This window comes from Perissodus microlepis, chromosome 22 (assembly GCF_051167445.1).
Source record: "Perissodus microlepis isolate ML-2025 ecotype Zambia chromosome 22, ASM5116744v1, whole genome shotgun sequence".
NCBI lineage: Eukaryota > Metazoa > Chordata > Actinopteri > Cichliformes > Cichlidae > Perissodus > Perissodus microlepis.
In genome coordinates this window covers 21,315,597-21,333,216 of record NC_140481.1, presented here as the reverse complement: position 1 = coordinate 21,333,216, position 17,620 = coordinate 21,315,597, and the positions used below count along the sequence as shown (strand labels likewise).

The window sequence follows — 17,620 nt, the reverse complement described above, 5'->3', positions numbered from 1 at the left end:
TGACGGCCTCATTAAAGCCTGATTTATCTTAACTTTCTTAACTGGCTTAACATGCTGGTAAAACTGAGTGCCCCTTGGCTTCACAGGCACCATTAAACATGGTTTACAATAATCACACACTTTATTCCTGAGCAAGTTATTACATACAAAATGTAAGCCCCAGTGAACTTCAGGAGCTTAGCTCATAAATTAAATCTACTTAAAGGACAAACCAAGAGATATTCAGGGCACTGTTCACGTAATAAGTCAACTTAGTGCTGCCGTCACTGTTTCTCTGAATTCACTATTTATCTTACAGGCGTACTTACAGTAAATCTGCAACATATTGTCTGTCATGTGTCCTCTATTTACCTGTCTACTTTACTGTGACGGGTATAGAGTGAAAGTCAGATTTGGCGACATCTATGGGTAGAGAGTTGTTTAGCAGGTTGCTCACTGAATTTGAGTCAAAACCTCCATATCAGCTGCTGTCTGCCAGCATTTTACTTGTTATATTGAAAGTGTAGCAATATAGAATCTGTAAGTATGTGAAAGTGAGGCCACACTTTTTACACAATAAATCCAAAGCTGCCCAAACACTATATATGTATTTAACATCAAGGTGGTGTCAGAAATCATTTAGAGATTCATAGAAATTCAGTCAAGGATACAAAGGAAAGGGAGGCGAGCTGTTGAGTGCAGAAATGTAAGCTTATGATGTGCATAAATACAGGCACTGAGTAGTATAAAGATCACAGAAAATAGTTTAGGTCTGCATGGACACTGGGCTAAAAGCATTTCAAGGAAGATAAATACCACAAAAAGAATGTTTTTGATAAAGAAAAATCTAACAATTTGTTTGTGTTTGTCTTATCTCTGGTGTATAGCTGTAATAAGTGGTCATTCTGGAGCATATGAAGCTATTGAAGCTATTTTACCTTGAGTCTTTTCATCCTATTTTCATGTGGACATATTTATATATTATATTTATCAAAGCATGCCCCCCTAAGTCCCACATGCTGAGAGGAAAAGGAGGTCTTAGAGGACATCACGAAGAGGGGAGTGAGAGCATATCTGTTTGCGAAAGCTAAGAAGCCCTCTACAAAGCTTTACCCATCGTCTGCGAGGTAAAAATGTAACAAAATGGAGAGCAATCACACCGACTACGACTCTGCCTGGAAATGGGAGCCTTTTCAAAACACCTGGGAGATAATAATTCAGGCATGAGCTTATACAAAATAGAGCTTTTCTGTCATGTTCGAAACTGCTGTGTGTGATGAAAAGTTATCACTGCGCACTGCCAAAAGAGCCTTCTTCCAGCAGTGAAGCATGATGCTGTAAATGTGAAGATCTGGGGCTGATTTTCTTTTGTTGGACCTGGTCACACCATGATTTTTAAGGCCCATCAAGAAATTCTTAAACAAAAGGTAATGCTACCAGGCTTGGAGTTGAGGAAGGGGTGAACAAAAGGATAATGTAACAAAGAAAATAATGACACGGATCATTCCTGCAAAACAACCAAGGAATGGCTGATGGAAAAGAATCGTTGCCCAGACAGTTCATGGCAGACATCCTTCCAGCCTCATTCAACTCGCAGGATTGTGCAAGCCAAATGCAACCCTCCAACAACTCACCGTACCGGACATTTAATTTATATAACTGGTGCAAAAAAGTGTCACAAGCTACCAATGAAGGTATATGTGAAATTATAATCAGACTAACTATTGCTAAAAGTTTATAGACGTTGGCTTAACCAGGTTTTTATGTGAACTTTTCTTTATGTCAGTGAATCAGAATATGTCAAATGTTTCAAAAGAAAAGTGTGATATACTTTATGCTTCTGCTGCATGACTGTAAGAATAAAACAGTAGATTTAGATTGAAACGAGCCCCAACTCATTTTTATGACTCCCAACCTCGAAAGGGGAGTTTCCAAAGAGCGCGCGAATGGCGCATTACTCACCCTGACTGTGTCACTGATGTCCTGAGTTATATCATGTTCTCTGAGGAGGAGGCATCTGTTTCATTGTTTGGGCCAGACGGTGCCGCTTGTCAGGGGAATTTCTTCTCGACAGCACAGACCTGCCTGTGCTACAGATGGCTTATCTCACAGTAAATGATTCAGAAAAACGACAATATGCCTCGGAACAGGCATAAGGTCATCTCCTTTAGCTAATGGAATGTCTTCCTTGGTTAGAGCCTGGACAGAGCACTTGTTGGGTATCTGTTTCACGGTGGCGATGTGAAGCTCTTTGTCAGCCGCTCGGGGATAGGTGGGCTTTTTAAATCCACTGGCAACACTCCTGATCCACTCGTTTAAATAGTAAGCAGAACAAATAATGTCGCATTAATGCTTTTCCAAACTGGAATTTAAGGTGCAGACATGACAGTGCAATTCCCGTACTTAACTAACCAGACTGATTCTCGCTGCCAAAATCATAGCAGTCCAATTTCCTGAAAAATTATGCTTAAAGTTGTCAGCTTGGGCCCCGGAGCAAACGCTAAAGCCATTCCAGTGTTTCATGGTGTCAAAACACTGAATCGTTTATGCAAGTACAGACCTATAAAAAGGCAAGGGACTGTAAGTCAAGACCTACTGTAATATTCAGCAATTATCAGCCTGTCAGCTCAATGCACAAATGTCAGAAAGAATCAGGAGCTGCTGCCTCCCAGCTGAGTCAAACAGCTGTGAATAAGACATTAACAGACATCATCACATCACTGTAACCTGCTTGGTTTACTGTGAACCACTTTATGTCAGTCACGTAATATACGTCAAATTAACTTGGCAAAAATCCTACAACCTACATGTAAAAAAAATTGGATGTCCAGCACTTTTTTCTTTTTTTTTAAATGAACACAAGCAGACAGCTGAATCTTCACAACGCCTTTCTCTTCCTCTCTAATGTGATTGTAGGCATGACGTAGAACATCAAAGACAAAATCTTATCTGACCCCTCTGTTCGCTTTTTGATACGGACATTAGAGCATCTGAGGCTCGTCCCTAGTGATCGTCGGCGTCTTTCTGTCCTGGGTTTGAAGATTAAAAAGAAGCTGACAGGGGCAAAGGGAAAGAAGTGTGATGTGGAGAGACAGATTTGTGGAGACATGAATAGCTTGCAGGTGTTTTGTTTTTTTTTGAGTACGAAGAGAAAGAGGGATGGATAGAGTGGGAGATTTGGATCTGTGACTTTCCCTCCACGCTGTCACTATGTTTTATGGCGGAAGAGGTGTTTGCGAAACCGAAGGTGGTGCATAGACGGGCCACGTGAAAAGGATAGTTTTAGTTTGCAGCCTGACTGCCGTCTGCTCACAACCAACATATCTAAAAAAGGAGCGTGAAAAAAAACCAGAAGAGATTTGCTTTCAAGTAGTGCTTCAGAAAAACAAACACATCTGAGTGCAGGGTTTGTGAAGGAGTAACAGTTTAGATAAAGAAAGGGCAGTCGAAGGAGAGCAGAACAACACAAGGCCTGAATAAATACACAAAGCTAAATTTGCAAAAAAGGTTTTAATTGGCATTGTTTTAATCATTCTTGGTTCAATTTACAGTTGTTTAATCATTCTTGTCAAAGGCAAACACATTTCTTGTGCTTGTCTTCAACATCGGTAAATGCTTTTCGCCCACGTCCCAAACCCCGTAACATAAACTAACATTACAGAAGAGCACATTCTCTCGTACGCACTTGCATATTCAGATCCTACAAATGACTCCTTTATGAGTACGAAATTCCTAAATGCCACATACTTGAAAAGCGCGGACAAACACATTCTACATACATACGCACAAATGTGCACACATATGCTTGTTTAGTTTTTTTTTTCTCCCCCTGCTTGCTCTCACGCGCACGCACGCACACAAACTCACACGCACTTGTACACACGCACATTCCACAACCGGCATGTATTATAAATATACATTACGACGCACGCATCCCTCATTTCGCAAGCGCAACACCGGAGAGATGCTGCCCCTCAATCGGCATGGCCTGCCACTGCATTCACAGTTGGTTTATGACATGCTCTTCAGCAACAAAATCTGGTAAGCAGTATCCGTTACATGAGAGTGGGGTTACTGCGCGTACGTCCCTACTGATTAGTCATGAACAATAACCTTCTCTTTGTGTCAGGCTGAGTTACATCAATTTATCTACACAAGCAAAAATGCTGCAGTAAAAAATTCACTGTAATAATAGAAAAAAAGAATAAGAATTAAAACAAATGGCACGATAGCTTATTAAGCAAAGGCCTACAAATGCACGCTAATAAATTAGGGAAATAAATAGTTTAATGATAAAATAAATACGTTTGAAAAATTTAATAAATAAAAAAAGCACACATTGTAATCTGATTAAGCCTACGCTGTCCTGTATTACAATATAAAAAAGTGAACTTCTCTTTATTTGCACATTCACAAGTGTTTTTTTTTTTTTAACGTCTTTATAATTTTTTTTTTTTAACAAAATGGCGGCAGCGTTACTTTGAGACTCAAAGCACAGTTTCTCCTCAGGCACCTGCCGCACTTTGGCGACTGTATGGGGTTGTTTCCAGGGTGACTGTGACTGCTGTTAATGGTCATCAGCACTGATTGGCTGTGGAAAAAGGAACAGACAGGGTTGTCTGGGATTAAAAGGGGACTTGCTGCTGTGAGAGTTTCTTTTTTTTTTCTTTTTTTTTTTAAGAATTGTAAATTAGTGACGTTCTGAATGACTGTGCTGATTGCAGCGAAAGGTTTGACATCCGGAAAATCTACGCCAAGTGCTGAAGGTAAATGCGTCAGAACAAAACACACATCTACCACATCTACCACGTCTAAGTGCCATCAAATTACTAGTCCAGGGTCTGTACTTTTCTAGGGTTGTTACAGTGTGAAGGCAGGAAATGCAGACAAAAGACTAGTTCTAAGAGGGCACTTGCTACCTTCTAAGAAATGCAGGCTTTGCATCTGTACCTATCACAAAGCTAGGGGTATTTTTTTGATGTCTGGTGAAAATGGATTTTTGACAGGCTCGTGGATATATCACAAAGTCTTTCCCCTTTCTTGGACCGTTATTACCACCGGCTTCCTCACATCAGTGTTAAAACATTCTTCAATGTCCAGCGCAACAGCAGGAGTTCTCATCACGACTGATTATGTCCTGATAGTCTGGGTAAGATCAGTACAGATCCAGAGTCCATCTTGCTCATTACTACATCAAAGTTGGGTTTAATGCATCATCAGACTGGGCCTGTGGTCCAAGGACTAAAAAGCCACTGCGGAGTCCAGGTTTCCAATCTTCTTCAAAGCTCAAAGTTGAAGAGAAAGCAGCTTAAATTCCTCCGGTGATTTGATATCCATGCTACAATAAGAGCGTGTAGTCTGCACCCAAGTTATTACAAGTCAGTTTTCTTACTCTCATCAGGCTTCGGAGCAGCGCAGAAGTCGGACTCTGAGTGTTGTTTTGGTCTCAACACCCGCAATAAAGGTGGTAGTGGTGTGATAATGATATCCAGCAACATGTAAGAAGCTACTTTCGGCCGCTCCCTTTTTCACAAGGGATAAGGCCACAGCCGGTAGCTCCGCATAATTGATTTGGCAGATTTTTACGCCGGATGCTCTTCCTGACACAACCCCGAAGGGATTTGCGTCTCCTCCTGGGATGCAACTGGGAATCTTTCGCTTGTTAGGTGAATGTGTAAACCCCTACACTATGGAGCACATGGAGTGTCAAAATACACTGGTGTAAATATGACAGCAAAAAAGGCCTCTTTTTTTTAAAGTTCATTAAGCTAAGTTAAAGTTTGTTTTTGTTGGGGTTTTTTTGTTGTTTTTTGTCGTGTTTTTTTTGTCTGTGTCCTTTTGATTGCGCTTCAGTTGCACCTTGACTCTGTGTGTTTCTGTCAGATTTCACGTAATCACAAACTTGGTGGATACAAAGCCCTTTGCAAAAGGCGGGTCCAGCTAAGCATGAAGTGCCACTCGGCGACTGTTGCTAGGACAAAAGGACGGCAGACACGAGCAGCATTGCCACGGTGAGAAGAAGGCGGTCACGTGAGGGGCTGCTGCCACTGACGCTCTTCTCCAGCTTCGGGACTTCAGGGTTAAATTCATCTGGAGAGCAAAAACCACAAAAAGAGAAAACAAGAAAGTGAGAAAAGAGAGAGCAAGAATGTAAAACCGCGAGAGGGAAAATGTGTCAGACAGAAGACAGAAGGGAATAAACCATTACTACATTATTAATTAATCAATCTAAAGGCAGTATGTGATGCATTCAAATTGTGCCTTAACATATGCAGAGAAAGAGACATAATGCAATTAACAACAAACCACCAATTATCATCAGCTACATATGGCCATTTCCCCCCTGGGATGGAAAATTAAAAACATTTCTTTTTGTGTGTGTGTGTGTGTGTGTGTGTGTGTCTCTTCCTTTCCTCACACTAATGATGTTTTTATCCTGGAGGGATTTCAATCACACCAAATTACTATGGCCTTGCCATTGATTAGACACAACAGAACATTAGCTGGAGGGGAGAGACGGAGAAAGAGCCGGGAGAACACATTTTGTATTATTTGGTAAAAAGTGGATTACACTGAGTGATTATGTTCTGCCTCGACATAATGCTTCCCATTATATCTAGAGGGTTATTACAAATCAAAATAAACAAAAAGAAAGCAAACAAAGCTTTCCTGTCCATCTGTCCTACAGCTGTAGGATGCCTGGGCTCGAAACCAGCTTCTCTATATAAAATAAACCCAATTATAGAAGAAATCTGCAATTACTTAATGACATCAGCACATTTTGGAAATGTAGGCTGTGTCTCATATCATGCTCATATATGCTTGCTTTGGGCACATAAGCATGAAGTGCTCTACAAGCTCCTGGATGGTGTAGTCAACATTTTCAAAAATTAGCCCCATAGTGGATAGGGAGGGACCGGCAAACAATTTTTAGCTAGTAGAAAGAGGATACTGCTGATAATACTAATGCTACAGCACTGCAGAGACAAATCACACCTTTCATGTTTGGAAGAATTGTTCAGTGTTAGGCTGTCATCCTCAGTGTTCACAAAACACAGTAACTAGTGTGGCAGGTACAGTTCTGAGGTACATCCCTCATTTCTTTATATTTTGATAGGACAAGAAATCTGTGCAGCAATTTACTGAAATGTGCAAACTTACAACAACTCATGTACAAATGAAGTATGCAATCTCGTAAGAAAGTAAGCTTACTATGGATGGCATTGCCTTGGCCTCCAGTAGCATTGTGAGGAGTCTTGGAGTTTCTCCTACATATTAAACAAATATGTAGGAGTGCCTTCTTCCATTTGCGCAATATCTCTAAAATTAGAAACATCCCGTCTCAGAGTGACGCTGAAAAACTAGTTCATGCATTTATTGCTTCTAGGCTGGATTACTGTAATTCGTTATTATCAGTATGTCCTAAAAACTCCCTGAAAAGCGTTCAGTTAATCCAAAATGCTGCTGACAGGAACTGGAAAAAGAGAGCATATTTCTCCTTTATTGGCTTCTCTTAGTTGGCTCCCTGTTAAATCCAGAATCAAATCTAAAATCCTCCTCCTCACATATAAGATCTTAAATAATCAGGCCCCATCTTATCTTAATGACCTTATAGTACCATATCACCCCATTAGAGCTCTTTGCTCTCAGACTGCGGGCTTACTTGTTGGTCTTAGAGTATTTAAAAGTAGAATGGGAGGCAGAGCCTTCAGTGGAACCAGCTTCCAATTTGGATTTGGGAGACAGACACTATCTCTACTTTTAAGATTAGACTTAGATTTTCCTTTTTGATAAAGCATATAGTTACGGCGGGAGCAGGAGACCCTGAATCTTCCTTTAGTTACGCTACAATAGGTCTAGGGTGCTGGGGAATTCCCATGATGAGTGTTTTTTCTTCAGTCACCTTTTTCATTCACTATGTGTTTGTAAACCTCTGCACATTTAATTATTACTTATTATTAATCTTTGGCTCTCTTCCACAGCATGTCTTTGTCCCGTCTTCGTCCCCTCACCCCAATTGGTTGCAGCAGATAAACGCCTCTCACTTAGCCTGGTTCTGCTGGGGATTTCTTTGGGTTAAAAAGGAGTTTTTCCTTCCCACAGAGTGTCATATGATCGTTACCTTTTTCTTTGATTTCTTTGTATTATTGTAGGGTCTTAAAAAATATAAAGGGGCTTGAGGTAAATAAATCAAATTTAATTTAATTGAAAATTGTAGTCTTCAGGAATAATTCTCCAGGCTTTTTGAAGGACATTTAAAACTTGGATGTTGGTTGCATTTTTTTCTGTTTTCTGTCAAGATGATCCTATGTTGATTCAATAATATTGAAGTTCAGGCTCTGGGGAGGCCAAGCCATTCTTGCTTTTAACTGGATTGGCAGTGTGTTTGGGATCATTGTCATGCTGAAAAATAAAGCTGTTGGAAATCAGATGCTTTCCAGATGGTATTGCAAATTTTATGGTATCAAAATCTGATGATACTTTTCTGTGTTTATAATTCCATCAGTTTTGACAGGAGCTTGAACACCACTGGCTGAAATGTATTACCAAATCATGACAGAGCTTCAACCGTGTGTTACAGATGGCTGTAGAGGCTCGTTGTTGTACCTGTCTCCTGAGATCTTTTGTACACACTGATGAAGAGCTGAACTCAAAATTTCAAAACTCGTTGTCACTGATTTTTTTTGTATAATAACAGACTTTTGCACAAGATTAAAGCATTAACAGTATCTGAAATACTAATACGAGTAAAGACATGGGCATTATATATATATGATACACTGATTTGACCTTATATGAAAAGTAGTTTAATGCAACATGTCTGCTTTGGTAGAAGAAAGATATTTATTTGACAAGCTTTGGCTGACAGACAACAAAACCAGTATGGTTATCAATTGAAATCCCCTCTCTTTTATATTATTTTGTGATATAAAGCTCGAGTCTTCCATAAAATTAAACTGGCTTCAGTTACAAAAGCACCAAATTTAACAGGCAAAATTTTTTTCTTTCTTTTTTTTTCTTCTTTTTTTTTTTTCTTTTTCATTGCAACTTTAAATTCTTGTCTGAACTTGCTACATGTAACAGCGCAGGCACCTAATTACAAGAAAAAAACTAGATAGCTGGTGATAACAGAGAGAGATGGCAATCACCTTGCAGGTGATAAATGCATGGAATTTTGTTTTCTCTGAGAGTAAAGCGACCTCTCTCACTGCATGACTCCTGTCCACGTCAAAGTTGCTCTTAAGTGACACGAGGCATCTGTCTGATGACGCACAACCCTGACATTCACACGGCAATGCATCAGGGTGAAGACAAACAAGGAACACTAAGTTAAGGCGCTGCCTCAGGTAAGACCCACAGGTCACAGCGAGGCCGCCACACCATGTGGATTGTCTCTCTAACAACATTTCAACAGTCTGAGGCACAGCGTACAGTTGGAGATGAGAAGATGAGACATCCTTTGCCTCCAGAAAAAGCCGGCCGTTCCTTACCTTTACATAAGCAACTGCACAGTCTCTTCTCGAAAGTTGCTGTGCATGTGAACTGATTCTTACAGACTTGTTTGTGGGTGCCGTGAGCTTTGACAATCACCACCCCACACAATGTGCACCTCTTCAAAACCCTTGCTATTTAGGGAGGACGGCATTGGAAGATGAATGTGGGGAACACTTCCTGCCTCGGGCCATAACAAGTTATCAAAGGTCCAGTGTTTGACATCTAACATCACAGTACAATTGTAGGATATAGTAATCAATTTCCAAGCGCACAATCCGGTGCAGTCTAGTGTGAAAGGGGGTATAACAACAGATGGGCATGCAGGGTAGCTCTCCTGTCCACGGTGAACCGCCTCAAGGCATTTACAGTGAGATAAGAAACAAAAGCAGTAGACTGTCGATGAGTGGAAAGAGGTTGTCTGGTCTGATAAATCCTCGTGCCAGCTATGCCACAATGATGCTAGACTTGCAGCGAGGCATAAACAACATGAGGCAATGGGCCCATCTTGCACGCCTACAGCTCTCCAGGTCAGTGGGGGAGGTGTAACACTGTGGAGGATATTAAAACGTCTTTCACTCGATCTAAATAACAGTCCACTGATTGTTGTTACCAATAAAACCGGGGGAGCAATTAGCACTCACTGACTAACACTGAGCACTGCTGTTATTGTGCACTAAAAGCTGACCATTGACTCCGTCAGCTTAAACGTTGAGAGGTTATTAGGCTGGTTTCAGGCCTCTGAATGGCTATCTACTACTTCAACTTGCATTTCAACCAGGTCTTGTGCGTAGGTCCAGCTGTGGATGCCATCTTCCTTGTATCTACATAAAGATAGCGGCAGAAATTAGGATCATATGAGACTGCAGTCATGTGAAAAAGAGCATTTTCACAGAGTTCTGTGCAATGCTCTAAAAACTAAGGAAAGGCTTACCACTGCCATCGGAATTAAGAGGATAAGTAGCAGCCAGGTGCTACTAATCAAATGCACTTAATTAACTCATCATTAGCAAGTGTGAGCACCTCTACACTTAAAAGCAGATGTTTTGGCAATTTGCAGGTCTGAAGCATTCAGGTGTGTGTTAACACAATGCCACAATCTTCCCAGGAGTGGACTTTCCACCCAATTCACTCCATGGTCAAACTGTGCAATACTCAGAGAAAGTGCAAGAAACCCAAGAGCTACATCTTAGATTCTACACGCCTCTGTGAGCATGTTAAATGTTAAAGTTCATGACAATACAATTAGAAAAAGACTAAACAGGTATAACTTGTCTGGAAGGGCTGCCAGGAGAAAGTCCTTTTTTCTCTAATAAGAACATGGCAGCACAGCTTTGCACAGCTTTGCAAAGTTATATATGAAAAAACCGAGTGTAGAGTGTAGATGTTTGGCCATAATACATACAATACATGGGACAGAAGAGTGTAGATGTTTGGCCATAATACATAGCGCCACATTCAGTGAAAACTAAGCAGAGCATATCGGCAGAAACACCTCATACCAACTGTCAACCATGGTGGTGTAGTGGTGATGATTTGGGCTTGTTTTAACTCTTTATATTAAAGCATTCTAGAATCTCATGTGAAAACGAAAGCTTGGCCAGAACTGAGCCGTACAACAGGTCAACAGCAAATCTACAACAGAATGACCGAAAAACAAAAACACGAAGGTCCTGCGATGACACAATCAAAATATAGATGCCAAACTGACTGAAATATTGTAGTGGGATCTTAAGAGATCTGTGGATAAAAAATGCCTGCAAACCTCAATGAAGGGAAGCAATGCTTTAAGGAAGAGTGGGCCAAGAAAGCAGCTACTTCATGTTACTGTCAGCTGTTATTAAAGGTGGTTCTGCAAGCTACTGAATCATGGGATGTAGCTGGTTTTTCACATGACTGCATGACTGCATCAGATGACTGTACTCTTTAGTCACCATATGTCTCATCTTGTCACAAAAAACATTATGTCAGCTCTTACTAACAACCCAAAATTCAGCTGCCAGGTCAGCTGAAAATTTTGCCAGCATGATGTCCATATCACTAATTGTTTAGTTTGATTGGTTAGCGCAGTAGAGTGAAATGGCAGCCAGGTGTCTTTTTGTTCGGTGGCTACTAAAATACAACATCTGCTAACTTCACCAAGGTTTATGCAGTTAACTTACCAGACTTGATTAGAATGATGGACAGACTGCAAAAAAAGTGTTTGTTTGCACAACATTTTATGATTGATTTGAAGAAATTCTGCATATAAACAGAGACGGTGAAAAGAAGTAAATTTATGCGTGTGAATTATCCATTTTCAGTTGTATTTTCTTGTCCACCATCTAATTTATGTTCAAGCTTTTAGCCCTCCTCTGCTGCTGCAGGCACTCAGGTGGAAAGATTTTAAGAGCAGGTATGTCACAGTAGGAAAGATGAACAGAGCGTGCTATGGTTTTGCTATAGCAAACTAGAAACCTATGATTAATTCATGGAGGAAGAAGCAATACTGACACTGAATTCTCGTAGCACAATACTACGAGCAGCTTGCTGTAGGATTCGCTATCCATAATTAATGCTGAACACAGCTACATGCAGATGAGAGGTGGATTGCAGGGGGGTTAAAAAGTAAATATCACAAAAATGGCAAATCAACTCATTTTACACTTAATTGCAGAGATCCATAAATGCTTTTTAATTGGGGAAAAAATGCAAGCGAAACAGACATTCTGACAGACTGTAAACAAGCCCACAGTGGGCTGTTTCATAAAACTGATTAGTAAGCACTGCTTGCATGCAGTCTGCAAATGGTATCAGCGCTTCCTTTCACAAATTATAAAGTGTGATGAATGGTCACCGTGCACAGCCTGGGTCCTATTTTTATTGTTGCCCTTAATTTGACCTTCCCAGTAAGTTTGACTGGCCTGGGGGATTTGTTTACAGTCTGTACGTTTATCTTGCTTTTACTTGGCCTTTCACCGCATACGCCGAAATGGTGGGTAAAACTACAACAACAGGATAGGAGCTGCAACAGAAGAGACTCTCTGTTAAATAAGGAAAATGTGACGTAGAAATGAAGCTAATAATAAAGGAACGAGGATGAAGGCAGGCCTAAACACATGTGAGGGAGAGATGGAGAGATTTGTTGACGTAAAGCCAGTCCGTGGGTGGGTCTGGTTCTCAGGGTGAGTCACAGAGTGGGTGTCCAGCGGTCAGCTGAGCCAACGGGGCCATGAGTTGTTATAAGTGTGTGCGCATAAATCTGTATGTCCTGATTTTGTTATTTCTCCAAATGTAATCAGCAAAATGCATCACAACGCCGTAGGCTATGATATTTTATGATTCCCTGCCAGTGTGCGTGTGTGTGCGCGTGTGTTTTTTTTATATTAAATTCTACGTAAGCTCGAGCCTGAGTTACTGCTGAGCAATTCGCCCACCACTGAGCTTTTCTTTCTTCCTCTGCCCCTTCTCTCTGCACTCCCCCTTCTCTGCTCTCACTCTGGTTTTATCTCTTTTTTTGCCTGTTTCTCTCACTCTGCCTTATCTATCCTTCTTTTTGTCAGACTTTCTCCTGCTGCATTTTCTCTTTCACTGCCTCCCTTCCCGTCTTTTATCTGTCTGACTTTCTCTGTCTCACACCGTCTCTCCCTCAGTCTTTCGCTCTCTCTCTTCTGTTTTCTGCCTTTCCTCTTTCTGAAGGTACTCATTGCTGATGGCTCAAGAGCTCTTTTCATTCTATCTCAGTTGGTCTCAGTTTCCATCTCAGGCAGGTCACACTCTCTTAGCTCTCGTCACAGACTGCCTACAGCTCCAAGAAACAAGCATACTAAATGATTCCCGGCAAGAGGCTTTTGTTTGAGATGGGGATGGAGAAAGACAAAGAAAAATAGAGGGTTTATGTAACCACTCAGCTGCACAATTGACTTGCTCACTGACATGCTTTCTTCTTAGGTAAACATGGGCCTTTCATTTCTTACAAGACCTCTGCTGACCTTGGATTTCGCACAGAAGAAGAAAGATGGTGTTTCTTTGTGAATGTGCATGTGTGTGCGCGCCCGTGCCGAGCATTGTGGGAGTATTTTCTTCCTTGTTTTATAGATTGCCACTTTTGAAGATTTCAAAACTCCTGAGTATTGTTTTAATTATTAACATACTAAATAAGACTAATAGTTGAAATGTAGGAACAGCCAGTCTCCCACTGGTTTGTGAAGTCCTGCTTTGGAGCCCAGATTATGCTTTTGATTCAAGGTCAGGTCTCACTGACAAACCAGTGGCACTACACACTTATATAGACTTGTCAACATCAAGGTAGACTCGCCCTAAATTACATCCTGGTCTAAGTATGACTGTGATTTACAAAATGAGCATCACCCTGTATTGAGTAAGACTTGTAACTAGTGACTGGGAGCTCATTCGATAAGTGTTTACTGAGGCCACAAATGAACTGAGAAGTAAAGTCATTTTCCTCATAGACTTCTATACAACTAATGACTGTTAAAAAGGAGAGTCTAACATACTCACATTTTTACAGCTGTTTTCTAGTCTTAATGACTGTGAAAGTGCTTTAAACTACACGTCACATTTTAGCCATACAGCACTTTATTATACAGTCTTCAAGCACTTCATCTACCTCATATCATTGGACAACTGCTTTTTCTTCTTTAAGCTGCCCCCTTTTAGGCCTTGCCACAGCGGATCCTCTGCCTCGATCTCATCCTTTCCCTTGCATGCTCCTCTGTCACGCCACACTTTTTAATGTTCTCCTTCACTGCATCCATGAATCTCGTATTTGATCTTTCCATGTTCCTCCTGCCCAGTAGCTTCAGCATCCTTTGTTCAGTATATCCACTATTCCTCCTCTGCACATGTCCAAACCATCTCAGCCTTGCTTCTCTAACTTTTTCTCTAATCTGCTCAATCTGAGCCGATTCTCTGGTGTACTCTGGCAATGAGCATTTTGTCATCTTCAACTCCAGGTCGATTTCCTGTCTCTTTGTCCACAAAGCACCCCTTACACTCATCTCCAACCATGCCACCCTGCCTGCACTCTCTTCTTCTTTAGCTCTCTTGTACACTGTCCACTTCTTTGACTGGTTGACCCCAGGTGCATAAACTCATCCACCTTCACTACCTCTACTCCTTGCACTGGTCGACCTGTGTTCCTCCATGGCCAATTAGAAATCATTGGTTAACCACCATGCAAGTCTTTGGACTGTGGGAGAATGCCAGAACTCACAGAGGAAACTTGTGTAGGCACAAGGAGATCATGCAAACTCGACACAGAAAAGTCCCGGCTGGAGTTCACACCGGTAATCTTCTCACTATGAGGAAACAGTGCTACCCACTCTACCACTGTGCCCACCAGAATGGAAGTTTGAGACATTTACTTGGGTGTGGGAATGTTTATTTGTGTAGAAAATAACATTTTCTGCCTCTGATTCATCACTTTTTTGCTAACACCTCCCTCTCTCTCTCTTCCCTTTCTACATTCGTTTTCTACCTCACTCAACCACCACTGTTTGCTCTTGTTCTCACTCCCACAGCTCCAAAATTGAATGTAGTGTTTACAAACAGTACCCAACAGCTTCTGTGTTATACCTTAAAGTAGGTAAACTGAATTTTACCAAATATCGTGAAAATGAATGTGAGATAAGACAGACTGGCCCAAAATGGTACAAGCAGGCTACTTGACCAGTCAGAAATGTTTAGCGCTGAAAGCCCGAGTTCTTGAACTGTCAGAAAATAATAACCCCTCCGCAGGGACGTCTTTGGTGGGTAAAATATCATCATATAATCACTGTGGTGGAAATACAGTGATTCACTCCAAACATTTCTTGGGAAAAGATGCTTATTGGCTTTATTTCTCAGACTAGGAGGCTGCATCAATTTTTTTTAAATATAATACAATCTGTTAGATACAGGTTTTAAAGCCAATCTAAACTGCAAGAGAAAACAAAGGCAAACATTTTATATATACTATCTAGAAAAAAACATTGTGGGCTACACCTCATAATCTTTGAACTCAGGTGTGTTCAGTCCTGTTGTATAAAAATGAAGCACCGTGCCATGCAGGCTGGCTGCGAAGTGTCACATTATGTCAAATTACAAAGTGTGCAAGTGCGGAACTGCTGAGGTGCATAGCGCGTTAAAGTCACTGTAACCCAGTGAGTTTACACGACTCAGTAATGCACTACAACATTGTTATTGTTAATTGTGATTCATCATTACTCTGTTAATCACTGAGTTGATCAAAAGTAAATCAATAATAAAAGATAAATACTATAAATATAAGAATAAAACCCAAAGAGTATATTTAACACCCCTACTGGTTAGGAAGGAACAAGCCCCGCCTTCCCCTGCTCTGTACCGTCACGTGCTCAGACACAGAGAGAGACGGAGGCGCACGAGACCATTGCTGATTTTCACCGCCAAGCTTTTCGCTGGAAAATAACTATTAACTTGATAAATTGAGCAAATATCCATACCGGAGATCTGCATGGACCTTGGAGAAACGGACCTGATTTATTGTGAACATTTCGGACCTTGAAACCATCGCGATCTGCGCGGGAGCGGATGAAGTGAACAAGATCCTCTCTGAGAGTTGAACAAGATCCTCTCTGAGAGTTGAACATTAGAAGTGTGCTGGCTAGGTTTTTTTTTTTGGGATCGTGAGACCTGGATCTCTTCCTGACGAGGAAGATGGCGAGCCTTTCCCTTTGAACCGAACCACAGCCATTCCGAGTTGGCCCAGAAGGGCAGGTTGCTCTTCTCTCACGAACAATTGCAACAGTGCGGTAGGACGAAATCGCACCAATCACAAACTTTTGACCTATTGGATCTGACTTGACTGAACACTGACTATTAAGCCGGCAAGACTGACATATCTGAGCTCAGATAGGTTTCTGATTGTTATTATTATTGCTGTCACTGTATTTTATTTTATGTTTTCATTCCTGTTCATGAAATGCTGTTAAATTGTTGCTAAGTAGTTTAATACAATTCATAGCAACTTTACCTGTGGCTCCAGTCATTCTTCTCCACGCAACTCACTTTATCCCTCCTACGAATCTAGCTATTGGCCCATTCTCTCCATCTTACTTTAATTTCCCCTACCCTATCCTGTACTTGGCTACAGAAAGTGGCGAACCAGCCAGGAGGGTTTGCAGAGTTGTTAGTCCATCCAAAATTTAATAAAACATTTAAGAGTGCCTGGAGCTTCACAGTGACTTGTTTTTTTCCTACTGGTACTTTTACGTGTCCTAACAATGGAAGTTGTGAAAACAGAGAATGTTAAAGTTCAAAATGCTGTCTTGATCAGTGGTTTAACTAACACAGACATTGATAAAGAAATAATTGAGTTCTTAGAAGCTTTCGGTCCTGTCAGTAGGCAGATTAAGTTACCAACTGGTGGTCAGGTTATTGTGGAGTTTCAACATGAGGCTACTGCTAAAGAACTAGAGAAAAGATATTTGCCTTATGACAGACCTTGCACTGTGAAACCTGAAGTTGTCTATCACATTCGAGACCTAGCCAGTGCGTATAGCATTGAAATCAGCGCATCAGCTACCGTAACTTACCTGTCACAGCTTAAAGATGTGGCAGCACGAAGCAACCGATCGTTTAAAGACCTTTTGATGGATGAACTAGCTAAAATTGGGGAGTCATTGGGAGGGGATGTCCACACAGTTGAGCCTTCCACTGAACAGGAGCCAGTGCCCCACAGTGATGAGGCCCTACCTTCTCCTCCTTTAACACCCAATAGCAACCATGTAAGTGCCTTGAATACTCACCCACCGGCAGAGGCTGAGAAACAAACCCCTCAGATTCCCACCAACCTTTTAAGCACACCTGAAGTGCAGCGGGTTATTGTAGAGCACATTGTTAAAAGCAGTGAAGTCATTCCCCCACCAAACTCGCAATACAGACTGAAACCTTTTTCAGGGAAAGTTCCACATCCTCCTTTCGAAACTGACTATGACATTTGGCGCAGCAGCGTAGAGTTTTGCTTGACTGATCCCTCGCTCACCGAAACTCAAGTTGTGCGAAAGATTGTTGAAAGTCTTTCACCCCCTGCAGCGGACCTGGTGAAAGCTCTTGGTCCAAAAGCAAACCCCAAAACTTACCTTGAACATCTTGATTCTGCCTATGCAACTGTAGAGGACGGTGACGA

General features: G+C 41.3%; 1 protein-coding gene across 2 annotated transcripts in view; it reads right to left on the bottom strand.

Annotated features, from left to right (window-relative positions):
• Positions 1-3,470: 3,470 nt before the first annotated feature.
• Positions 3,471-17,620, bottom strand: part of efna3a (ephrin-A3a) — an 83,464-nt gene continuing 69,314 nt past the window's right edge. For both annotated transcript variants that reach the window (XM_084918874.1, XM_084918875.1), the window contains one exon: positions 3,471-6,069. In XM_084918874.1, the coding sequence (XP_084775000.1) occupies positions 5,951-6,069 (119 nt within the window). In that variant the 3' untranslated portion in view covers positions 3,471-5,950. The remainder of the gene's footprint in view (positions 6,070-17,620) is intronic.